This window comes from Maylandia zebra, linkage group LG9 (genome assembly GCF_041146795.1).
Source record: "Maylandia zebra isolate NMK-2024a linkage group LG9, Mzebra_GT3a, whole genome shotgun sequence".
Classification (NCBI taxonomy): domain Eukaryota; kingdom Metazoa; phylum Chordata; class Actinopteri; order Cichliformes; family Cichlidae; genus Maylandia; species Maylandia zebra.
Window position 1 is genome coordinate 782774 of NC_135175.1, and position 26623 is coordinate 809396.

A 26623-nucleotide genomic window follows, 5' to 3' on the forward strand; every position below is an offset into this window, starting at 1 on the left:
CTAAAACTATTCAGACTTATAGCAAAACCACTCACTGAGTTTGCAAAACTAAAAGCACAAAAACTGCTTTGCACTCAGTTTGCAATTTTGTAACACACACTTTGCAAAACTGTAGGCACAATTCACTGCACAACACTCAATTACCAAATTTCCAACACACTCCTAGCAAAAGTATACACATGTATGGCTATCATTAACACTAACTTGCCAACAGTCTGCCAGACTTTCACACGTGAAAACTTTTTTAGATAATTAGTTCACTTTGCAATCAGCCTAAGCACTATAATACAGGTAAGCTGTGTGTGCGGAGTACAATGGAGGGAGCAGAAAGAGTGAGAAGTAGAGGAGGCCGAGGAAGAGGACGAGGAGGTGAAGAAGTAGGATGAAGAGGACGACAAGGACAAGGAGGAGCAAGAGGAAGACGAGGAGGGGGGAGAGGAAGATGAGGAGGGGGGAGAGGAAGGGTAGGAAGAGTAAGAAATAGAATTGCTGATGACATCAGAGCTACAATAGTGGACCATGTAATCAACCGTGGAATGACCCTGAGGGTAGCTGGCCAACGGGTCCAGCCTAACTCGAGCCGCTACACTGTAGCAAGTACCATAGGGACATCTTGAAATGAGAATCGGTTAGTACAGTCACTTCGCACAAAGATTTGTAGCACTGCCATATGCCAATGAGAAACACACCAATACCATTGATGTAAAAATACTGAAATTGTTACTTTACAGAATTGCTAGATGACCAGATGCTGGGGCAGAGGAAGCATGTTCACTGCAGACCAAGTAACCCATATAGTCATTATGGCGATTGCAAATAATCCTATACTTGGAAATAAACACTTGTGTTTGTTTTGATGTGTGTGAATAAACAGCAGTACTTGAAGTTTGGATCCCTCTATGCTTATGGATCTATGACAGAAGTATGAGCTCAAACTGACATAGCCTACCTTGTGCACAGAGAAAGCAAAAGCCAGATGTGTTTTGTATTCATACCATCAGTGTGCAGTTGGCGCATTTTGTGCTTAGTAGATGATGGCTTGTGTGTACTGTTTGATACGGAAACACCATTTTTACGAAGGTGTGAAGAGTTAATCTAGCTGTGTTTGCTTTTGCAAGAGAACTACAATGTTTTGATTATTGGGTGACAGGTTTTCTTATTTGTGTGAAGAGTTTTGCAAAATTAGCCAATAGTTACAAAAAATGTGCTTAAGCAATCAGAAAAAACTGTAATAGTCAGGCATTTTCAAACTCCATTAATCCGTGAAGAGCAGGTTTTTTGACTAATGTAGGTTTCCTTTGAATGGAGCCTTAGCTTGACGCTCCGCTTAGTCCCTCTTTCCATATCCAAAAAACAAAAAACAAAAACAACAGTCCTTGATAGTTTCTCAATATTTATTTCAAAAGTCCAAACAGGTACACAGCAACAGAATTCCAAATTACGAAAACTTATAAAGCTCAATTCAAAATGGATGAAGAGAGATTGCGAGGTCAAAAAACCATGTGGCTCCACTCTCTTCTCGCCCAACTTCCTGTTTTTTCTGCACTATCAAAATAAAAGCATATATTTCAAATTAAACTGCATGTAGGCTTCTACAGTACTCATGGCCAATGATCAGTGGTCTTTGATCAGTGTTGGTGATCAGTGGTCATGACAATTTGCATATTAATGATCAAGATATTGACCTCACAGCCCATTGTTCACCAGTTTCATTCATTGTGCAAATGTTCTGTCTCACTTAGGAGTGGGCACACTTCCATCCTCTCGAAGCCATTCAGTGTGTCCACTCCCAAAGTATGTGGGAAAAAAAACAGTATGTGAAAAAGGTATGTGAAAAAAAAATCCATGAATTCACATGGTAGGATTTGTAAAGAATTTATTCGTAAATTAGGGTGGAAAATAAGTATTTGGTCACCTCAAACAAGGAAAATCTCTGGCTCTCACAGACCTGTAACGTCTTCTGTAAGAAGCTTTTCTGTCCCCCACTCGTTACCTGTATGAATGGCACCTGTTTGAACTCATCATCTGTATAAAAGACACCTGTCCACAGCCTCAAACAGTCAGACTCCAAACTCCGCCATGGCCAAGACCAAAGAGCTTTCGAAGGACACCAGGAAAAGTATTGTAGACCTGCACCAGACTGGGAAGAGTGAATCTACAATAGGCAAGCAGCTTGGTGTGAAAAAATCAACTGTGGGAGCAATCATCAGAAAATGGAAGACATACAAGACCGCTGATAATTTCCCTCGATCTGGGGCTCCACGCAAGATCTCATCCCGTGTGGTCAAAATGATCATGAGAACGGTGAGCAAAGATCCCAGAACCACACGGGGGGACCTGGTGAATGACCTGCAGAGAGCTGGGACCAAAGTAACAAAGGTCACCATCAGTAACACACTACAACGGCAGGGAATCAAATCCCGCAGTGCCAGACGTGTTCCGCTGCTGAAGCCAGTGCATGTCCAGGCCCGTCTGAAGTTTGCCAGAGAGCACATGGATGATACAGCAGAGGATTGGGAGAATGTCATGTGGTCAGATGAAACCAAAGTAGAACTTTTTGGTATAAACTCAACTCGTCGTGTTTGGAGGAAGAAGAACACTGAGTTGCATCCCAAGAACACCATACCTACTGTGAAGCATGGGGGTGGAAACATCATGCTATGGGGCTGTTTTTCTGCCAAGGGGACAGGACGACTGATCCGTGTTAAGGACAGAATGAATGGGGCCATGTATCGTGAGATTTTGAGCCAAAACCTCCTTCCATCAGTGAGAACTTTGAAGATGAAAAGAGGCTGGGTCTTCCAACATGACAATGATCCAAAACACACCGCCCGGGCAACAAAGGAGTGGCTCCGTAAGAAGCATTTTGAAAGTCCTGGAGTGGCCTACCCAGTCTCAAGACCTCAACCCCATAGGAAATCTGTGGCGGGAGTTGAAAGTCCGTGTTGCTCGGCAACAGCCCCAAAACATCACTGCTCTCGAGAAGATCTGCATGGAGGAATGGGCCAAAATACCAGCTACTGTGTGTTCAAACCTGGTAAAGACCTATAGTAAACGTTTGACCTCTGTTATTGCCAACAAAGGTTATGTTACAAAGTATTGAGTTGTATTTTTGTTATTGACCAAATACTTATTTTCCACCCTGATTTACGAATAAATTCTTTACAAATCCTACCATGTGGATTCATGGATTTTTTTTTCACATTCTGTCTCTCACAGTTGAAGTGTACCTCTGGTGCAAATTACTGACCTCTGTCATCATTTTAGGTGGGGGAACTTGCACAATCGGTGGCTGACTAAATACTTTTTTGCCCCACTGTATGTGTAATGAGAGTGTGAGTAATGTGAATGTCTAAGTTGTGGGATAAAATTGAGGCAGAGGCAGCCAGAAGGGGACAAAGGGGGGGATGCCTCATCTGCACCCTGGTGACACACCCCTACTCCAAGGCCCTGCAAAGGCAAGGGCCCCCACAGCAGCAGTGCCACCGAGCCCCACAGAGCTCGAGGCAGCCCACCCGACCCCACTGCACAGGGAAAACTACACCCACCGCAGCATTCAGTCAACTCCCACACAACACAAGTTGTGCTGTCAAAATTAATGCGATAATTTATCAGATTAATGTGAAACATTTAATGCGTTAAAAGAATTTAACATAATTATTGATTAACATTCAAATTCAAATCTCAGTGAAAACAGTGAAAAAAAACAAAAAAAAAACAAACAAACAGTGAAAACAGAACAAAAATCTACCATAAAGAAAGAAAGCATGAGACAAGGCTAATCAAAAGGTATTGGCTGAAGCATTTGCTTATTACGCCAACCCTTTTCACAAAATATCTTTTTGTATGCAGCTCCTGTACACAGGGCTTGAAGAAAATAATAAAACAAAGCAAAAACCAAACAAACAAAGAAAAAAAAACAAAAAAAAAACAAAGAAAAAAAAAACTTTCCACCTTAGATAAGTAACTACATCAAAGCAAAAGAATCAAGAGGTTGTTTTTTTTTCTCCTTTTTGCTCTTTTCATTCTTGATTTCTATATTTTTCTATTACTCTATTTTTAAACATGTTTTTAAACAAGGAAAATGAACTACACCTTTTTAAATCACTGTCATAACTATTCCACAGGTTAACTCCTCTAACAGAAACACATCTCTGCTTTATTTTTGTCCTTATCTTGTTTTTTTTAAAAGAAATCTGTTCCCCTTAAGTCATATTGACTCTCTCTGACTTTGAACAGCTTCTGAGTACTGGGGCAAAGCAAGTTATTTTGTGCTTTATACATTATCTGTGCCATTTTATATTCAACTAAATCATAAATCATAAAGCAATGGCTCTTGTTGTTCTATGTCGTATCATATCAAATATTTGATTCTTTTGTTTAGTTTTAATCCCAAAATAATTTTGAAAAATTGCAAAAACAGGAAGATGATCGCTTATATCAGTTATAAGAAGTCCACCTACTATTTCATGGTCAATTTTATTTGTGAATATATTATCTATCAATGTAGCTGTATCAATTGTTATTCTACTTGGTTTTATAATTACAGGGAAAAGGGAGTTACTATACATTGTATTTATGAAATCTGTTGTTTTCTGATGTCCATTTGGGTTTAGCAAATATATATTAAAATCACCACAAATTATTTGCACTTTTTTATCATTTAGGTTGCTAAACATAGCAGCAAGTTTTTCATTGAATATCTCAAGGCATGAACCTGGTGTCCTATAGATGCAACTTATAATTATATTGTTAGCTTTTTCAACATGAATTTCAATAGTGACACATTCCAATATGTTATCTATGGTGCTTGACATGCATTCAATCAGACTACATTTCAAAACTTTATCTACATATAAAGCAACACCGCCTCCTTTTTTATTCACCCTGTTCATTGTAAATAATTCGTATCCTTCCAGTCCCATTTCACTAACTTTCTCATTATCGAGCCATGTTTCTGATATTGCAATTATGTTAAACTTTTTTAACTTACTTAAACATTCTGTAATTTTAGAAACATTTTTATACAGGCTTCTACTATTGAAATGTATGACCGACAATGCATTTGCCATTTTAATATTCACATTGAATTGGTCATCTGTATAGTACTCACAAGTATTATTGGTGTTATTGTAGAAGTGGGTATCTGGGTCAATGTTACATTCAGGGTCATTCATGTTGTGCTCTGCATAGTTAAACGTTTTGAAGTTCGTTTTCTCAACGTGTGTGGCAAAATAACCACCTTGACAGTCCTTTTCATAATCAAAGTCTTCCTCTTCAATATCTCCGAATGGAAACCTATAATCTGTGTCCAAACTTGTCATTTATGTGTTTTTGTTGTTGTTGTTTCCATTGTTTTTGAGCCATAAGGCCAGAAACACTTTCCATACCCATTGTTCATTATCCAATCGTCACTTTTCCAATAGATTCCATAGCAGATTCCTGATTATTTATATTGCTCTAAGTCTTTGAGTTCTCTTATCATCACAACTTTCGCTTCTTCAGGATTGCCATTTAGTCTTATCATTACTTTGCAGTTCCTCGTCCATGTCGCTTGTATCTTATTTTGTTTTCTCAGGCTGCGTGCCTGTCTTGCAATTTCAGCAGTCTTTTTCGTTAAATGTTCATTTAAATACACACCAGTCCCTTTTAGCTTCTTACCCTGTTTCAGTAACTCAATCTTTGTTTTGCGACTCACAAACCGAAGAATGATTGCTGGCTTTGTTTTACTGTCTTTTCTGGGGAGCGTGTGGCATGCTGCAATATGATGGCTCTGAATACTTACATTCTTCGTTTGAAGGAATTTTATCACTTGCTGTTCAAGCGTTTGCAGCTCCTCTACCGGGGCATCTTCACCGTCTTTACCTCCGCCAGCTGTTACTCTGGCGTAGGTTCGGTGTTGCGTCTCCAGACCACTTATGACTAAATCATCCATTCTTGTGTATTGTTCAATTAATGCAGTTTTCTTGTTTTCCTGTAATCCAAGACCTTTAAACTTGTGAGCAGCTCTGAAGGAGGGGGCAGCATTGCGCTGTACTGGCATTTTGGCTTGCTGGAACAGGTTAGAAGAAGAAGTGATACCATGCTACAGGCTACAGACGCAAGCATGGACAAGAACGGACGGGCTCAGTGGTCCAGCAAGCTTGTGCAAGTGAGGAATGTCGCTCTCAAAGGAGACCACTGGACTTTGGTGAACAACGATAACTACTTGGTAACAATATTGACTCGACTCTACAATCGTTTGCACTAACGGTGAGTAAAACTGAAGAGAGACACTATGCTGAGGCGTGTGCTGGACATTTTTTGACTATTGCAAATGAATGGAAAATCAAGGACAAGTTAACCACCCCTGTCATCGACAGTGCTCGTAACATGGTTGCAGTTGGCAGACTACTTCCATTTGAACACCTGCCCTGCATGGCCCGCATTCTGCAGAGAACAGTCACAGTTTCTCTCATGACAGTGGATTTGAAAGGGTTTTGGCCAAATGTCACAAGACTGTTGGATATTTTAAGCATAGTCCAGCAAACGCTCAGGAATTTAAAGGAACAGCAAGTTGTACATGGACATAAAACAGTGTGAGAGATTATTCTCACTCTCATGTCACATCATTCAAAATAAGCGTACTTCTTTGTCCTCAGATAATGTAAACAAAACAGTCTGCCTCAGTTATTGGCTGAGTGCAAAGGACCAGGTCAAATTACTTCTTTGGAGTGAAAAATTTTCAACATTCTGGGTTTTCAGCTGTGTCTTTTTGTGTTTTAAATATTGACTTTTGTGCATTAGGATGTTACACATTTTGTTGTTTACATTTTTATTGTTGCTAGATTCTATAAGAAAGTATTATTATTAAAACTAAAATCTCATTTTAATGTCCTTTATTGTTATGGTATTCTGCTTCCACTTTTTAGGCGTGGGTTCAGTATTATTTCCTATGAGCAGATACTAGAAAGATGTCTTTAATGTGAGTCACTGTTGATGACCTTGAAGGTTTTTTTTTAAAGTTGTATTTCACAGGAGAGAACCCGTGTTAAAAGATTGAAGAAAACTATTAAAATTCTCTTTGACTTTAAGCGTACATTCTTGTGCGATTAATTAGTTATTTTTTTTTCAATTGATTGACAGCCCTATACATAAGACTACAGACACCCAGGTTGAGTTCATCCTCCACCTCTGCTAGATTTCTGCTAGAAGTTTAGAGTCCACCTGCCACTAGGTAACAAAAGGTCAACACTGCCCCCTAGCATCCTGGAGCACTTCCGTTGTGTTTTAGAGTTTGTAAGTGTTTTGGAGTTTGTACGTGCTTTGTCTCTAGGGTACGGTAGCCCTGAAGTGCAAATCACACCAACAAATTGCTAAACACAACAAAAAAATTGAGAAGCTCTGAAGCACAAAAACAAATTAAGACGCACAAAAACAAAACTGAGAAGCACAAAAACAAAATTGAGAAGCACAAAAACAAAAGAAGAATCACAAAAACAAATTGAGAAGCACAATTACATTAAGAAAACCGGAAAGGGTAGGTACCAGTCGGCAACAGGAGACATCACTGATTGGATGTCCGATCTGTTCGTCTTTGGAACCGGAAGTTACTCTGCTTGTAGCGCATTTCGTTTGAAGAAGAACGGCGGAATGTTTTGTCCTAGCTGTGGGAAAAAGCTGGTTGAGGAGTCGCCGAACTTTTGCAGCGGCTGTGGCGAGAGGCTTTATCACGCATCTTGCATCGGAGACACTTCACTCCCATTGAGTAAGTTACAGTTTTTTACAGAAGCTAGGACACATTTCCCAATACTTAGGTCACTTTTGCAAAACACTTCACACAATCCTCCTAACTGACCGTCAGCTTGGCAAAGCAGTTCATTTCACATTCAAAATGCACTACAACTACCAAAACACTTCATTCAGGTCTCAAATAAACTCATTCTTCCAGAACACTAGCAAAGGTTGACAGCCGACAAACACACTTTGTCACCCACAAAACAATGACCTAAAAAACACTAACAACATGTAGCATTACACAGTTGTAGCACCCCACCCGTGATACGGAGTCTAAATCCACTTACCTCAGTTTGGACCCCCTAGGCGGGGTGTTAGGTTCGTTACAGCCTAGATACCACAAAAAGGTTCTGGTATAGACAGGAATCAGGGAAACTATCAGTAAACCTTTGCCTGCAAGTTAGACTTAACCAGTAGTAAAAGAATCAACCCCAGACAACTCTTTAACACAAACCAAACGTTTACTGAATGTAAGGGCAGGAAAAAGTAATGTATAAAACACCCTTTTCTTAACTCAACTCAAATGATATCCAGCTCCATAAACAAATGAAACATGCTGTGTAAATGAAATATTTCCCTTTGAAATTATGTTAAACAACACAAATTATGTTATCACCTCTTGGTAAGTGACTCACGAATGTACACTCAAAAATATGCTATATAATCCACTAGATACACAATATTCACACATGGGCCCCACACACACTCACATTCACACTTGTTGCAGGCCTGTTTGCTGCTCACGCCGGACGATGGAGAAAAATCCTCTTCTCCCCAGTAAGAGCACGAAAGTCCAACTTACAGTTCAGTTGCTCGGTAGGTTTCCGTTCGCCAGTCCCAAACTAAATTCACTCTCCGCTCTCCCTGCGGACCGGATGCTGTCTCTGCTACAACGCGTTAGCCAGTCACTGTCCAGCTCTCCGACAGTCCATAGCGGCTGCCTCCGTGGCGCAGCCAGGCAGTCCGGGCTAGCCTTTAGCCTCGGCGGTCGTAGCTGGAAACACAGTTTTTTCACGGTGGTGCGACCATTGAACACAAAGTCACTTCCCCCACACTCTGTTGCGAAGCTCTCACACGGTTAGCTTTCTAGTCCGACACTCTTTTGTGCTAGGTAACTTCAGTAAAACTAGCTGAGTCTCTCACTTTGGTTCAGCTAACCTCGTGCATCTCTCCATGCCGTTCTCCTCTCTTCCTCCATTACAACAGATACCCAGGTCCCGTTTCATGCTACCTTCACGGGCCTCCAGAAAATTAGAACTCTGAACAATACTTTAACTCTCTTCAGAGTTACATACCATAAAATAATACTTTATGATTAACATAACAGGTTCATTGCTCTAATTACCTGTATTTACCTTGTGACATATTACAGGGCAAATTACATTCAGAGTACAGTTAAATCACATAATATTAACTGTGAACACCTTATGTTACTGTGGCGTTTAAGTCCATGGGAATTACGAGTATCTACTCCCAAATTCCCATCCGGGCTACACCCTCCCCCTTCTAAATGCGTTTGATGCCGCTATCAAACCCCACAGATTTATAAACACAAAAATCTGTGCTTTGTTAGTCCAGCTCTAATTTAACACAGGAAGGGCATAGTGCTAGTGGGTGACACCATGAAGTCTGGCAAGTGTGATCTCGTGAATGTCTGTAAGTGCCACTTCCCACCAAAACCCCATGGCTCAAAACCACTACAGAGTGATCTGATGATTGCCCGAGTTCATCATAACTCAGTCTCACCACAGGCCTCTTTAGTCTCTGTGGGCGGCCCACTGGATGCTCCTCTCCTTCCAGCGACATCCCACTCTCTTCGGTTCCCTCCTCAGGGCCAGTCACTGTAACTGCCTCAGGGTCTAGCTGGAGAGCTGGAGGGTTATGATCATCTGAATTTCTTTCAATATCTGCCAAATCAGTGGTTGAACTCTCAAGATCCAACACGTTTGGCTTTTGACCTTGGTCCCTCAGAAGCTGTTCTGACAGTGACAGAAGGTTTTCACAATCCATGTATGGGAATTGTGTCAGGCATGCATCTTCGGATTCCGACTCTGAAGAAGATATTGCATCTCCCTGATTGTCAACTGGTGTAGCCTTGGCGAGTCCCCTTTGGGATCGAGTGACAGGTCTATCAAACAACTCTGGTTCACTATCATTTGGAAGTCTCACTAGATACCCTATGGGTAATAAGTGGTTACGATGCACCGTTTTCTCCACCCCCCTTCCCTTCTCAGGTTTCACTCTGTATACTGGTAGACGGGGCATTTTGTCAAGCACAACATAGGGTGCAGTTCTCCACTTATTCTTCAACTTGTGCTTTCCAGAGACACCAAAATTCTTTAGCAACACCCGGTCTCCTGGTGCCAAGGTCTGTTCTTTCACATGCTTATCATGTGCTTTCTTGTTTCTCTGATGACTTTTGTCAGCAGCCTCTGTCGCTAGGCGGTAAGCTTGTTGCAAATCAGCTTTCAGCTTAGCTACGTACTGGTGATGTGTCAGACTGCTGTGTGTCTGGTCGTTGGTTCCGAAACAGATGTCCACAGGCAGCCGGGCCTCCCTGCCAAACATAAGCAGGTAGGGTGAGTACCCAGTTGCTTCGTTCTGCGTACAATTGTACGCGTGTACCAAATGACTGATGGACTGATTCCACGCCTGTTTCTTCTTGGGATCCAAGGTTCCCAGCATGGAAAGTAACGTCCGGTTAAATCTCTCTGGCTGTGGATCTCCCTGGGGATGATAAGGCGTTGTCCGGGATTTCCGGATTCCCAACACTTTCAGAAGGTCGTGGATCAGCTTACTCTCGAAATCACGTCCCTGGTCGGAATGTATCCGGGTCGGAAGTCCATAATGCACAAAGTACCGCTCACAGAGAATCTTGGCTACTGTGGAGGCTTTCTGGTCTTTAGCTGGAAAAGCTTGTGCATATCTGGTAAAGTGATCAGTCACTACCAGAACGTTAGCATATCCCTGAGAGTCTGGCTCTAGGGATAGGAAATCAATACACACGAGATCTAGTGGCCCACTACTGGTGATCTGGTTCAATGGTGCAGCTCGTTGTGTGGGTGCCTTACGTGCAACACATCTCCCACAATTCCTGATGTACTGCTCAACTTCTGCACTCATCCTAGGCCAGTAGAATCGGTCTCGTATGAGCTCCACAGTCTTGTCCACCCCCAGGTGACCTGACTCATCATGAAGTGATCTAAGCACCATGGCAACATGCTCTCGGGGTAGTACAAGCTGATGGATTTCCTTTCCAGGTTGTCTCTGTACTTTCCTGTAGAGTACTCCATCAGTGATTGCCAACTTGTTTGCCTCTCTTTGAAGCAACATGGCTTCTGCATTGGAGTCTTTGTCGAAAGTAAAGGGAATCGCTCCATTCATAGATTTCTTTACAGGAGCGATCACTGGATCATTGTCTTGTGCTTTGATAAGCTCGGCCTTGCTTATCTGGGTCAAACACCCATAGTCAAGATGAGTGGGGAAAACAAAACACTCTGGGAGTGCCTCAGGGGAAACTCCTAACGATTCAGCAAAGCTGCCTGCCCCCCCTCCTGCTGAATTTCTACAGGAGATCTGCTTACACAGAGCTTTGACACTGTCCAAGGGCAAAGTTTGCCAATCAGTGTCCTCTGTTGGTAAGGGGTTGCGCGATAACGCGTCAGCATCAATGTTGCTGCTCCCAGGTCGGTACTGGAGAGTGAAATCGTAAGTGGCAAGAGCAGCTAACCACCGATGCCCGGTGGCATTGAGCTTGGCAGTGGTGAGGATATATGTGAGGGGATTGTTATCCGTCCTCACAGTGAACTGTGCTCCATACAGGTAGTCGTGAAACTTGTCAACTACAGCCCACTTCAACGCCAAAAACTCAAGCTGGTGCACGGGGTAGTTTTTCTCTGATGAGCTAAGCTTTCGGCTAGCAAATGCAACTGGTCGCAGCCCTTCTGGGTGTTCTTGGTTGAGCACAGCACCCAACCCCTGAAGGCTAGCATCAATGTGCAACACATATGGCTTGGTTGGGTCTGCAAATGCTAGAACAGGTGCATTTGTAAGAGAATGTATAATGTTCTGGAAAGCTTCTGTACATGCAGCATCCCACCTGTCCCCAAACGGTTCATTTACGCGATGGTAGGTCTTTTCTGGGACTCTGACAGCTCGCTTTCCCTTCTGGGTTGGTGGGTAACCTTTACATAGTTCGGTTAACGGCTTGACAATGATGGAGTAGTCCTTTATGAAGCGACGATAATACCCACAGAACCCTAGGAAAGACTGCAGTGATGGGAGATCGGTGGGTTGCTTCCAGCGAGCTACCGCCTCAACTTTGCTTGGGTCAGTGGCAATCCCTTTCTCTGACACTATGTGTCCAACATATGTCACCTGTGGCCTGCAGAACTGACATTTGTCAATGGACAATTTTAGGCCAGTCTCTTCCAGTCTGTCAAGAACTTTGATTAGTCTCTGCTCATGTTCTTCCAAAGTTCTTCCGAACACGATCAAATCGTCAAGGTACACTATGACCTCAATCATGTGCATGTCTCCCACTGCTTTCTCCATTACTCTTTGAAAGGTCGCGGGAGCTCCGGTTATCCCCTGGGGCATCCTCTCAAATTGAAAGAATCCCAAAGGACATATGAAAGCGGTCTTCTCCTTGTCCTCTTCTGCCATGGGAATTTGGTAGTATCCACTACGCAAATCCAAGACAGAGAACCACCTGCTGCCAGACAAACAGTCCAACGCCTCGTCAATGCGAGGAACTGTGTATTGGTCAGGGACAGTTCTGCGATTCAGGGTCCGATAGTCCACACACATGCGCAACCGCCCCGTTTTCTTTCGTGCCAAGACGATGGGGGAAGCATAGGGACTCCTTGATTCTTTTATTATCCCCGCTGCCAAAAGTCCTTGCAGGTGGCGGCGTAAGTCATCCAGGTCAGCTGGAGCAACACGGCGGGACCGCTCTCGGAAGGGGGTATGGTCAGCTAGACGGATGTGATGTTGCACTCCTTTAGCCAAACCCACATCCCATTCCTCCGTCGAGAAAACTTTGCCTCTCTCTGCAAGTTTCTGACTAAGCCTCTGTTTCCATTCAGCTGGTATAGGAGAGTCCCCAAAATTAAACAGAGATGGGTCAAGCATAGTAGAAGCTTTTGTGTTTGGGCCGGGGACATCAGTCACTATGTCAGCTACATGCAGATGTGCAACCACAGTGCCCATGGGAATGGCAGTGTCTTTTAGTGACTGGTTGCGCATGAGCACCAGAAACTTGTCTCTATCAAGCATCTTGGAGAACAGTACGGTTGGCTGCACAAGCACACTCGGGGGAAGGGCATGTGAAGCTGCCCGTTCTGTGATGAGGATGCTGTCTCCAATAGTGTGGATGTCTTTGACTTTACAGACAGCTATACGTTCTTTCCCAGCTGGAATGACCAGTGGGCCAGGACCAGTCCACTTAACGTTAGCTACTGGACTGTCATCATCCTTGGCAGACTCAGACATAATAGTCGGTAGGTTCTGAGGCTGCTGAACATTCACTTTGGCAGAGCAAACATTCCCCACCCTCACTTTCTTTCCAGTTGCAGGAATGGGTCTGATTTTATGAACATTGGTGCCCAACAAGACAGGTATGGTATCTGAGCACCGAGGGTCTGGGCACACCAAAGCGAGGACTGGGATAGTCTCAACTTTCTCTCGTGTTTCTTCGGGGAATTCCAATTCAATTTGAATGTACCCCCTGTAAGGATAGCTGGTCTCTGATTCACTTAGTCCCCAAATATCTAGGCCCGTAACAGAGCGTAAAGGCACATGAGACAAGTGTTTTGAATACCAGCTGTCAAAAATGATGGTCACCTGAGAGCCACTGTCTAAGAGAGCGGTGCAAGGTACACCATCTACCTTCACACCGGCTGTGGAGGGTGGCCCTACCAGTCCTTCAGGGAAACTAGGCGTCCTGACATTGACAACACTCCGGTTAACACCTACATTGGTGGTGGTCGGTTCTTTGGCAGGACTGGGAGTTCTATTACTTTCTCCCTGTTTCCGTTGAGCATGAATGAATTTCTGTATCACTTTAGGGTGGTTTTCTGGAGCCTTACACTTGGTAGAGATGTGCCCATCCTCCCCGCAGCGATAACAGAAAAAGTGACTGGGATCTCTGAGTGCTCTTGCTCCCCGCTGAAGGTGCGTGGGAGCACCATGGTGCCTGGGTGAGGGCACCGCAACCCCTTTGCTGGGGTTGACTGACATGACAGAGATCTGTTTTCTTAGCCTCACCACTTCTTTCTTTAATGCTTGGAAGTTTTTGTCTTCTCCCAAGCCGTCTGCTTCCACATTCTCTGTGGATGCTGCCCCAGGTGAATGGACACCTGGCACCCCGGCAGCAGTGGTGAGATCACTGACTTGAGTTTTCAGACCTTGTATCTCAAGTCTGAGATTTTCCACGTGTGCCCCTGTGGGTACAGTAGCGCTTTTGACATGCACGACTTTATTGAGGTTAAGTCTGCGCCGAGAAGCTTCATGCTCCTCTTCAATGCGGACCTCATTTAACAGCTGCAGAAAGGTAGGGGGATTATCTTTTCGTTCCCTTAAACGCAAACTTAACAGCATCAGGTCAGACCCTGTTGCACCTTTAATGAGCTGATCAAGACGTGCTTTGTCTATTAGGGCAGGAGACAGACCTCCCCTTTTGACCACCTTGCTGAGAGATCTCTCCATTCTTCTCAGAAACTCAGAAAGTTTCTCCCCTCTGTGTTGACATAGCATTCGGAAGGCAAAATAGAGTTCCTCTCCTGTTTCTGGTGTGTCAAAAGTATTCTCAATTACATCAATGTATTCTTGAGGTGTTGCTTCAGGGTTATTAAATCGTACAGCCTGTAAAATCTCCAACGCGGGACCCTTTACACTTTCCATTATCCTGATTTTCTTCTCTCTGTCAGGCCGATCATATTCCTCTATCATCAGTCGAGCCTGTAGTATCCAGTTCTCCAACTGCTCCTCTCCTGGGGGTGTGGGAACAACCCCTGAGAAGGTGCGCAACCTCCTGTAGCTGCTATTGTCACTGGCAGGCTTAGAGGTATTTTGCAGAAGGTCACCAACAGCTCTGATGATTGCTTCAGGAGTGGAGGCCTGAAGTGTGGCGGCTGGTCCCAAATCAGTTTGAGATGCCTGCCAGTCATCTGCAACCAGCTGGTCAACTGAACCATCCTCCTCCTCTAAGTGGCCGATGATTCTCCAGGGTGAATTGCTGCCATCAGCTAGAATGTCCAGAGGAATGGCTTTAGTATTTACCTTTTCTCTGCATTCACACAGTACAGTCAAACACTTGCTCTGAGGATCATACATACGTCCTCTAACCTTCACACGTCCAAGAACTTTAATGGATTGCAGAGTTCTTTCTATGACTTCAATCTCTGTGTCCTCGGGAACATCTTTAAGTAGTATGGCATGCGAAGGGTTAAGGCCTTCTCCTTTACACCAGTGCCGTAACTGAGCCATTTCTTGGTGTTGAGTGTGTGAATCTTACTGTATGTGTATAGTGTAACACAATACCAAACACAAACTGATTTTGCTCTGCTGTAACCTACTATAACTTCAAATCACCCTCTCTTTAAAGGTTGTCTGGGTCACAAGTTAATACTAATTACTACCAGTCTTTATCCCAGCGGTGCCTCCATTTTATGTAGCACCCCACCCGTGATACGGAGTCTAAATCCACTTACCTCAGTTTGGACCCCCTAGGCGGGGTGTTAGGTTCGTTACAGCCTAGATACCACAAAAAGGTTCTGGTATAGACAGGAATCAGGGAAACTATCAGTAAACCTTTGCCTGCAAGTTAGACTTAACCAGTAGTAAAAGAATCAACCCCAGACAACTCTTTAACACAAACCAAACGTTTACTGAATGTAAGGGCAGGAAAAAGTAATGTATAAAACACCCTTTTCTTAACTCAACTCAAATGATATCCAGCTCCATAAACAAATGAAACATGCTGTGTAAATGAAATATTTCCCTTTGAAATTATGTTAAACAACACAAATTATGTTATCACCTCTTGGTAAGTGACTCACGAATGTACACTCAAAAATATGCTATATAATCCACTAGATACACAATATTCACACATGGGCCCCACACACACTCACATTCACACTTGTTGCAGGCCTGTTTGCTGCTCACGCCGGACGATGGAGAAAAATCCTCTTCTCCCCAGTAAGAGCACGAAAGTCCAACTTACAGTTCAGTTGCTCGGTAGGTTTCCGTTCGCCAGTCCCAAACTAAATTCACTCTCCGCTCTCCCTGCGGACCGGATGCTGTCTCTGCTACAACGCGTTAGCCAGTCACTGTCCAGCTCTCCGACAGTCCATAGCGGCTGCCTCCGTGGCGCAGCCAGGCAGTCCGGGCTAGCCTTTAGCCTCGGCGGTCGTAGCTGGAAACACAGTTTTTTCACGGTGGTGCGACCATTGAACACAAAGTCACTTCCCCCACACTCTGTTGCGAAGCTCTCACACGGTTAGCTTTCTAGTCCGACACTCTTTTGTGCTAGGTAACTTCAGTAAAACTAGCTGAGTCTCTCACTTTGGTTCAGCTAACCTCGTGCATCTCTCCATGCCGTTCTCCTCTCTTCCTCCATTACAACAGATACCCAGGTCCCGTTTCATGCTACCTTCACGGGCCTCCAGAAAATTAGAACTCTGAACAATACTTTAACTCTCTTCAGAGTTACATACCATAAAATAATACTTTATGATTAACATAACAGGTTCATTGCTCTAATTACCTGTATTTACCTTGTGACATATTACAGGGCAAATTACATTCAGAGTACAGTTAAATCACATAATATTAACTGTGAACACCTTATGTTACTGTGGCGTTTAAGTCCATGGGAATTACGAGTATCTACTCCCAAATTCCCATCCGGGCTACACAGTGTTTTCTTGTGTGAAACAAGGACACATCTCTGTTTATAATTTCAATATATGTTACTGGAATGAATCAGACATCATGCAGAATTTGTTAATATTTGTTTCTGTATTTTTATTTTTTTTGCACTAAGTAATCCCAAAATACAAGAATTTGTATACACACCATCCACTGATACACATACAATAGTAATGCTAATCTACTCGGTCTTCTCCATTTGGCCACAGGTTCTCATCCACATCACATCTTATGTCATCTAGGGCAACACACCTAGGAAAGAATCTTCTGGCTGCCAGAATTGAAGGAGTTGAAAAATTGAAGGAGTAACACCTGTGTAGATGTTCATCTACAATGAGAATCAGCTGTGGCTGGTTAAACTGCATTTTTAGATTTAAAATATGTTTCAATAAAATATTGCTGTTGCATTTTGCTGTCTTTTTAAGTTTTGCATTGTGTTATTGTTTTGGCCATACGTTTAACAGTTTTGAAAACAGTATGTAAGCACATGCAAAATGTCCTGTCCGTACAAAGATTTTTGGCAGTTGTTGTGTCTGAGTGAGAAGATAATTCATGAAATTTGAGAGATGTAGTCATTGAATGCATTTTGTGCCAAAACAATGATAACTGGTCCTCAGTTTAGCCCACATAGACTTCTGTTGTGCTCACTGTGTGAGGAGTTTTGCAAACGTGACCTAAGTATTGAGAAATGTGTCCTAGCGTCTGTAAAAAACTGTAATAAGCATAATAAAATGTTTATTATTTATTGATTTATTAGCCTAGCGTTAGCTGTTTCCAGACCATAGCAGACCAGAGGGCTGTTCCACTAAGCGAGCTCAGAAAATCGAGGTTCATTTGAAAATGCACGCAGCTGTCAAAATGACTGCTCAAGACCTTTCTAGTAGTGAAGGTTTGAGGGCAGTTCTGGTGTTAACAAACCTCGCAGCTAGGGTGCCACCGACCAGACTTGTCCACAAGCATATTGCATAATGAATGAGCAGAAAGACTGCAGGTTAGCCTCGTTCCTGGAACCGAATTTGGGGCAATCGAGCCTGGATTTTTCAGAGTGAGCCTGGCTTTTGGGATTAGCTTGCTTCGTGGAACAGTCCTCTGAGCATTTCCACAACTGAAACGATAATAAATTAGTTCATTTATTATGTTTGGTTAACTTTAGGAACTAACACTATTATGTGTCTATACATTAAAACTTACTGGTGTAGAATTGTATTGGTCAATAGTATCAGTTGCATTGTCATTCCTTGGTAGAAATTTTCTAGTGAGATTATTCAGTGTTGTCCTTATTTGCGTGTTGTGTGGACAATGGAATGTCACATGAATGAATGTCTTTAATGTGTGACATTGTAGTACATTTTTCCTTTGTTTCCCTTTAGCATCACAGACTACCTCAAACTGCCCGACTCCAACCTTCAGCACCTTCATAGAATACAGAAAAAAGAAAAATGAAGAGAGGCAAAAGTTTTCTGAAGGGAGGAAGGGCTTAAAGAAAAAGGAAAAAAGAAAGGTTCAGGTAGTTTGGCTAGCTCAGTCTGAAAACAAGTTGAGGTTAATTTTCTAATGACATTCTTTTGTTATTCCTTAGGGGAGTTGTGTAAAAAATGTTCAGTGTAGTAAAGCTATCCAGAATAAGAACAATTGTTTAGGAGTAATTGTACATTTAGGTTGTCAGGAAGATCCCTCTTTTGCAGTTAATAAATATTCAAGTTTGAATAGATCTGCTTAGAGTCATATTAGTATCTACTTGGCCCATTGTTCATGTCTTTTTCCCAACCCGTTCTCACTCCCGACGCGTAAAATAATGACGATTTGTCACGTCCCTTAACTTCTCATGCTGACGCCTAAGGTACCCTTCCACGTTTTTATGTGACGCTGTGGGTTGTCAATTCATTCCAATATGAACCCGCTCGCAGCGATCAGAGACGCTTCGAGCAGAGGCTCCAGCCATCCATTTACTCCAATAATAACCCCGTCACGGCGAAACATGACGCCGTGAAGCACAATCTAACTGGAGAACGGGACCCTCTCCGCGAACGGGTTTTTCTCCCTAATTTAATGCTTTCTTTTAATGACATCGTTAACATTTCTCAACAAAAACACGTGAAAGTATCACTGATAATTTAACAATAAAATCACTTCATGTTGTGGCCATCACACAGTGTTTTCCAAACTGATTCACGATCTGAAAGTGCGCAGATTTAACGTATACATAATCCTTCGTTAGGTTTATTATTTTCATTTCACACGTAAAACACATTTATAGATTCATTCACCACTCCTGCTAGTTTTGGATGCGCTCGGCTCCAACCAATCAGACCAATTTACGCAGACGCACTAATCCCGTAACTGCACACTACCCATAATCCTCAACCGCCGTCGCTATGGAAATGAAGATAACAACAGCTTGGTGCTACCCGTTATTCCTTTATTTACTCTAAAATAATAACCAGCGATAATACGAAATTAAACTGGCCCAGTGTTTAATTATGTAATTAAAAAATGCAAATTGTAGTATTTTATTTTTTACAAATTGCAATATTTATCTACAGCGCGCCTTTAGCGACACGTCAACAGATCTTAAGCAAGGCGATTGGATGGTTTTTACTGCAATGCATCTTGGGAGTCGTAGTAAATGTATCTTTCAACTCACGGTCCTGCAGCGAAGTTTTCGACTGGACACGAGGCAGATCCTAGCTAAGTAAGTTGTGATAAACTGTGGGTAATTTGCATGTTCACTGAAATATTAATTTCAGTGATATTAAACTGATATTAAACTTGAAATGTTTTCACAGAGCAGTCTGTGTACCAAGAGAACTACTTCTGCAAAAGTTTATTTAAATTTTTTTGTGATGTATTCTCATGTGTAAGACACTTGCTTGGCCACCCAGCTAATGTTAGTACTGCTCTATTTTAGCAATGTATCTTTTCTGTAATCAATTCAGGTTTTTTTTTAACCCTATTCACGTAATTAACTCAATATTAATGACTTTAATCTCGTAATTGATTTTTTTTTTCTAAATATGGTGTAATACTGCCTCGTAATATAAGTTATTTCTTTGGTCATAAATTATTTTTGTAATCGTTTCACCAAAACAGACCTGAAATAATCCCTACATGTTCCATTTTCATTTGCAGAAATGACAAAGCCAAAAACCAAACCATGCCCTTCCTGTCAGGCCCCAAACACCTGCAACAGGAAGACATGCAGTGGATGCCTGGGCAGCCTGAACCTAAAGGAGGGATTGAAAAAAAAAAAACAAGAACAGTTTAAAAACAGTAACTGGGCTGCCTCTGTTAAAAAAAACAGAAATGCGAGCAGGGTGGTTAATTCAGCCCAGTTGTCAGTAAGTTTAAAAGTTCTGATCTAATAAGTGGTTGGTCTGGTAGACAATTCTTTATTAATCACAGTTGTCAATGTTTTCTTGTATATCATGAAGTAAGAAACTAACAAGACATGTATATACACATAAAATATTAATTTATAAAAGAGCATAAATATTCCATGTCCCTATTGCCAGTCTTGGCAGCCGGGGGTCGGTCCGCCAGGGCCTCCGCTCCTGGCCGCCACCCGGCTCACAATGCACCCGACCCCTATGGCGCCTCCTGCGGGTGGTGGGCCTGCGGGAGGATGGGCCCATGTCTCCTCTTCGGGCTGTGCCCGGCCGGGCCCCATGGACTAAGGCCCGGCCACCAGACGCTCGCCCTCGGGCACCCTCCCCGGGCCTGGCTCCAGGGCGGGGCCCCGGTAACCCTATCCCGGGCAGGGTAAACTGTTCCCTCGATATTCTTTTCATGGGGGTCTTCTGAATCGCTCTTTGTCTGGTCCCTCACCCAGGACCAGTTTGCCATGGGAGACCCTACCAGGGGGCAAAAGCCCCCAGACAACATAGCCCCTGGGATCCCTGGGACACACAAACCCCTCCACCACGATAAGGTAGCGATTCAAGGAGGAGCTGTGGGTAGTGACCGAAAGAACGAGATCGCGGATACAAGCGGCGGAAATGAGCTTCCTCCGAAGGGTGGCTGGCCTCTCCCTTAGAGATAGGGTGAGAAGTTCGGCCATCCGGGAGGGGCTTAGAGTAGAGCAGCTGCTGCTCCACATCGAAAGGAGCCAGCTGAGGTGGTTCGGGCATCTGGCAAGGATGCCCCCTGGGCGCCTCCTGGGCGAGGTGTTCCAGGCATGTCCCACCGGGAGGAGGCCCCGGGGCAGACCCAGGACACGCTGGAGAGATTATATCTCTCGGCTGGCCTGGGAACGCCTTGGTATTCCCCCGGACAAGCTGGAGGAGGTGGCTGGGGAGAGGGAGGTCTGGACCTCTTTGCTTAGGCTGCTACCCCCGCGACCCGACCTCGGATAAGCGGATGAAGATGGATGGATGGATGGAAGAGCATAAATAAAAAAGTTATTCACATCAGAATAACATCATCACACTAAAGACATCCAACTAGAAAAAACTTGTTAAAAACTATTTTTATTCAAGCTACTTCTGATTTTTAATTTAATCGGCTATTAACTGAGAGACAAAACATTTCAAGATGGATTTTATCATACATTTACAGGTTTGGTCACCATAAATACTTTTTAACTATCGACAACAATAAAACAACAAAGATGTGAAACTTAAAGGTTTGTTATACATCAATTTGCTTACATGAAAGACTGGCTGCATGTTTTTCTTTGTTGTTCTTGCAGGTTTCAAAGCTACATGCCCTGGGCTACCAACCAATTCTGTTTCTTGGACAGTTTGACCGTAAGGGCCGTATAGTAGGGGACGTGATCACTCAGATCGAACCAGCAGAAGGTGCTGCACGTGACATCCTCATGAAGATGAGGAAGCTTTATGAACACCTTCTGAGAAGTAAGATATGCTTTGTCCATTATCTGTAACCAGGTGTCCTTATCAGGTAGCCTATCCTAGCTGTCTTTGGGTGATACTCATGGTACACCCTAGATAAGTAGGCAGATCATCACGGGGTACATAGAGACAAACAAGATGGTGAGGATGAGGATAGTTAACAGTCACCAGCTATTCTGTTCTACTCTACTCTATTCTGTTCTGTTCTATTCTATTATTCAGCCAAGGTTCAGACCAGTAACCTTCTTGCTGTGAGGTGACAGCTGCCCTACATGTCCTGTTGCTAACATGAAAATAGTGTTATATCTGCCTTATTACCTCCCCATGTGTCGGTCACATCACCAAAGCTAGCCATACTGAACCTCTGGTGTTACCCACCTGAACAATTTTGTATGTGTGTGTGTATAGTATGGTCTTTCACACTCATGTATATACAAATGTAATTTTAAAAATCTTCACGAAAACCAGACCTGATAATTCTCTTTGAGACTTTCTAGTATAACAAATGTTATATAATGTTACCAATATGAACACCAAGATTCTTAAATAATTTATATACTTCTTAAGAGGTTACCTGATTACCTCCCTGAGGTAGTTAGCATCACCATTGTACAAAACTCCTAAGTCACAGTACTAGCTTGAAGTGTCAAATATTATTCACTACAAAGTCAGGAAAGTAGTGTCATCAGAGGAAAAAGTCATTATCTATCTGGATTTATAGTCACACTCATTAATTTTTTAATGTACAATGTAGAAAAGCACTACAGATGTCACACTACCCTAGAGGGCACTTGTACTGAATTATTTGGGTCAGTGAGTGTGCGAGATGACTTATTTGATGCCAATATTTACCAGTTGTATCTTTAGTAAAAACTTAACTGAAAACATGCAAATCACTACTTATTATGTGTTTATGTGCACTGTACATTTTTTCAACCCATTTTAATGAATGTTTAATATTTAAAATTTTTCAGAATTACAAGCTTCACCTCCTGCTAAAAGTTCTACACCAGCAGCTGGACCATCCTCTGCTGACAGTGTCGATGCTGGACCAGTCCCAGACCCAGAGGCTCTAAACCAGGAATTTATTCTTCATTTAGAGCCTGTACCAACATCTTCCCTCTGTCAGCCTCCTGCATCCTCCTCTTCATCTCTGCTTCCTCCTGCATCCTCCTCTCCATCTCTGCTTCCTCCTGCATCCTCCTCTCCGTCTCTGCTTCCTCCTGCATATTCCTCTCTGTCTCTGCTTCCTCCTGCATCCTCCTCTCCATCTCTGCTTCCTCCTGCATCCTCCTCTCCATCTCTGCTTCCTCCTGCATCCTCCTCTCCATCTCTGCTTCCTCCTGCATCCTCCTCTTCATCTCTGCTTTCTCCTGCATCCTCCTCTCCATCTCCACATCCTGCATCCTCCTCTCCATCTCTGCTTCCTCCTGCATCCTCCTCTCCATCTCTGCTTCCTCCTGCATCCTCCTCTTCATCTCTGCTTTCTCCTGCATCCTCCTCTCCATCTCCACATCCTGCATCTCCCTCAATTTCTACGGTGTACACCTCGGATGTCCCAAACAAAAAAAAGGACAAGGAAAGGTTAGACGTTATGGTATTGTAAATGTACGAAACACATGACATGTTCGTTAAGTTTGTTAAGATTTCTTTTTCTTAATTTTTGCATTTTTTCCAGTTTTACAGAACTCATGTAAATATTTCATTTGTTATTTTTCAGAATGCCGAAAACACCGTACACAGAAGATTTTCAAATATGAAGAGATAGTAGACAGGAGAGTTGTAAATGTAAGTAATTTAGCCTGCTGTTGTGCAGATTTGTTTGCGTCTTTGGACTTCCCGGATTTGAACTGTGCCTGACTGAATATCCATAAGCTTTTGTATTTGATGAATCTACACTAATTCAGCCACTGAGTCAGGATTTCACTCCAAATAGGACATTAAATAAGAACAGACCACCTGATACGACCTGGTCGTGCTGCCTTCCTGATGTTTACGTTCTTTAAAGTCCTCCTGACATCATGCTCAGAAGGAGTGATTGATTTGGAGGTGCTCCTTCCCATTCAGTAACATCTGCTTCAGTTAGTTTTGCTTGTGAGCCACAATGTAAGCAGTGTTGCTTTGCTGACATGCACTCGATGCTGGCAGTACAAGCATTGTAGTGGTTCTTATGTTTTTGTAAACTAATTGTATAATATATTGAGCCATTCAATAGTACACAAATGTTTATAAGCTCCTTTTTGTATGCAACTTGCATGTCTTTCTTAATTAATTGTTTGTTTATATCATGTTTTTCAGGAAAAAGAAGAAGTTAAAGTCAAGTGGAAGCCTTGCTCAACATGGTATGTAGTAACAACTTTGTTGGACGGGAACAGACATTCATATTGTTGATAAATAGTTATCAACTCAATTTGAATTCATGTATTTGGACTAAAGTAAATTGGGAGCTGTTAGCTGTCAAGCTGCTCCTCTGTGAGGAGCTTGATAGCTGTCCACCTCCAAAGTCCATTATGAGTTTTGGAGGTGGACATGGTCAACACTTTTAAGAGTAGGCATAAGACTTTACTTCTTTATAGAGCTTATATTTAGGGCTGGTTCAGCTCAGCCCTTAGTTATGCTGTAATAGGACCAGACTGCTGGGGGTTAGTGTCCCCCCCCCCCCCCCCCCCCCCCCTCTCTCTGTCTCTTTCAGGGTTATGCAGGCTCAGTATTGGTTGGAGATGCAGTCACGTCTCCTTTTACTGAAAACTCTCCCCCTCTCCCTCACCACCATCTGTAAACATACATGTCTCAGTAATGCAGTTCATGCATGTTACTAACTAAACTTCTTCCCTGGAGTTTCTGTGCTCTCTCATCCAGCAGGTTCCAATGGATCGTGGCTGCTGCTGTGGTCCTGCTTGACATCTAATACATATATTAATACTCTCTGACTTGATTTGATTAATTTATATTACAATGAAGGTGTATAAAGCATGACATGAATATAGAAGATATTTCATCCTAAAAAATTGTCATATGTCACAACCTAAATTGTCCTATTTTGTGTGTGGTTGTCGTTGTTGTTTGTTATGTTTTTCTCCTGACAGTGGCAAAGTGTGGGATGACACATGGGAACCTGCGCAGTTTTACACACAGTAAACCAGGCACCACAGGTCGCAGAGATCGCACAGTTCACAGCTTGTAGTTCAGCATAAAAGTTCAAAATAAAATATTTACTATACATTTCAACCAGTGTCAGTGTCTGTTTCACTCTCTAATTGTGGCTTAAGTACCTAACATATTCATGAATCTGATCGATCAATAATATCTTCCCTGCACTCGACATCTCATAGTTTTACATATCAGCCAACATTATTGTCTACATCCTCATAAATATAGAAGTGACTTGTGTTGTGATATTTTGATACCATAGTAGCATTTACAGGATATTGTTTTATTGTGATATTATACAGAAAAGAGTTACTCAATAAGGCCCATCTACTAGTTGTTTTTCTCTTTCTCTGTGACCCAAGAATTAATGTGTAAGACTCACAGGCTGGTACCCCAAGGTCGAAAATACCACAGAGACGAGACCACTTCCTTACTCCCATCCTCCCTTTTTCTTTATCTCCTGGAAAAGGCTCGTTAAAGGCTAGGTGGTTTGTTTCAGAATTCACTAATGAAAGAACTCTGTATTTTATGTCTAGGAGTGTATTTTGCTGGGATGATCATAAATTATAGCTGAACTGATAAACTACACAAGGGATACTTTGCTCAGAAGGCAGGAAGACGTTTCCTTATTTAGTCTGTACCGGTTTGAACTGGGAAAGCTGACACACGAACCTTTTTTCCTCTATATAAACTGCTGTGTATCAAATAAACCTTTGAGTCGATTTGGGAAGACAACCTGAAGCAGTCTGTGTTTCCTTGTTCTCCCAAGCTGCTCCCGACGTCGTAACTAACCCAGCTGAATGGCATACCTGAGTGTTACTTTAAATAATTAGGAATCTTAGAAGGAAAGGACAGAACTCTGCTTATCGCTCACGCCACGGAGGAAACCCGGGACGGCAATTTCCTTCAACTTGCTTAGTGGTCGCCCCATGATCGGAAGGTCGGCGGTTCGAATCCACTTAACGGCTACCCTGAGGTACCCCTGAGCAAGGTACCGTCCCTACACACTGCTCCCCGGGCGCCTGCTTAGTGGGCTGCCCACTGCTTCACTGAGTGAATGGGTCAAATGCAGAGAAAAACAAGTAATTTCCCCATGGGGATCAATAAAGTATCCATTATTATTATTATTATTATTATTATAACATATTACAAGGTAAAGTAATACTGCACTGCACGTATAGTAAGTAACACCTACTGTGTATGGGAGCCTAAAGCAAAGTTAACTGCACCAGTACCAGCTTCAGAACATATTGTATATTATATGTTTCTACCTTTTTGTAATATGTCATGTTTAGATGCAGTGACAATTGCACATTTGGAGTTGTGGTCATATGTGGTCTTTATATACAGGGTATTAAAAAAAATTGACATTTTTTGCTATTTTTCTTGTTTGTTTGCACAATATTATTGTGTACATATTACATATGTAACATTATTGTTAATATTATTATTAGATATCAAAGATACAATTTGATTGAGGGTTTTCCTGTCATAATTTCAATAAAAATGCAATTACACACGTAAACAATAGGATCAAAATAAACTTTTAAAAAGTCTGTTGATCAAATGCTGATTTTCAAAACATTCTAGAGGAAAACAGAGATAAAATAATCTGAACAGTAACAGTGATTGTGGATGATGATGGAGGCTTCAATGGATTATTCTGTTTCAATCAATAGGTTCGTATCTATGACAATAATTTGATAAGTTTAACAGGTTGGTTTAGGCCTGGCAATACAGCAAATATTCACAAACTTTTGTTTTTGAAGAATGTTTATCTTTTTTGGGATGAAGCTATCTGGCAAAATGAGACAACCCTTTTAACCTCATCTTTATGTCTTTTTTGTGGCTATGATACTGGATTTTGGTTTGATGCATATGCAGGTTACAGCTGGGGAATGGCAGTATGTTGT

The 26623-nt window shown here is 42.5% G+C and overlaps 1 protein-coding gene and 1 long non-coding RNA gene across 2 annotated transcripts; one reads left to right on the top strand and one right to left on the bottom strand.

Annotated features, from left to right (window-relative positions):
• Positions 1 to 9312: 9312 nt before the first annotated feature.
• LOC143420541 (uncharacterized) lies at positions 9313 to 15264 on the bottom strand. The gene has a single exon (XM_076888727.1). The coding sequence runs from the start codon at positions 15262 to 15264 to the stop codon at positions 9346 to 9348; it is 5919 nt and encodes a 1972-aa protein (XP_076744842.1). The 3' UTR covers positions 9313 to 9345.
• Positions 15265 to 23176: 7912 nt separating this feature from the next.
• Positions 23177 to 24781, top strand: LOC143420451 (uncharacterized). Its single transcript, XR_013100280.1, has 3 exons — positions 23177 to 23348; positions 23859 to 23902; positions 24647 to 24781. It is a non-coding gene; the product is annotated as an uncharacterized LOC143420451 (long non-coding RNA).
• The last annotated feature ends 1842 nt before the right edge of the window (positions 24782 to 26623 follow it).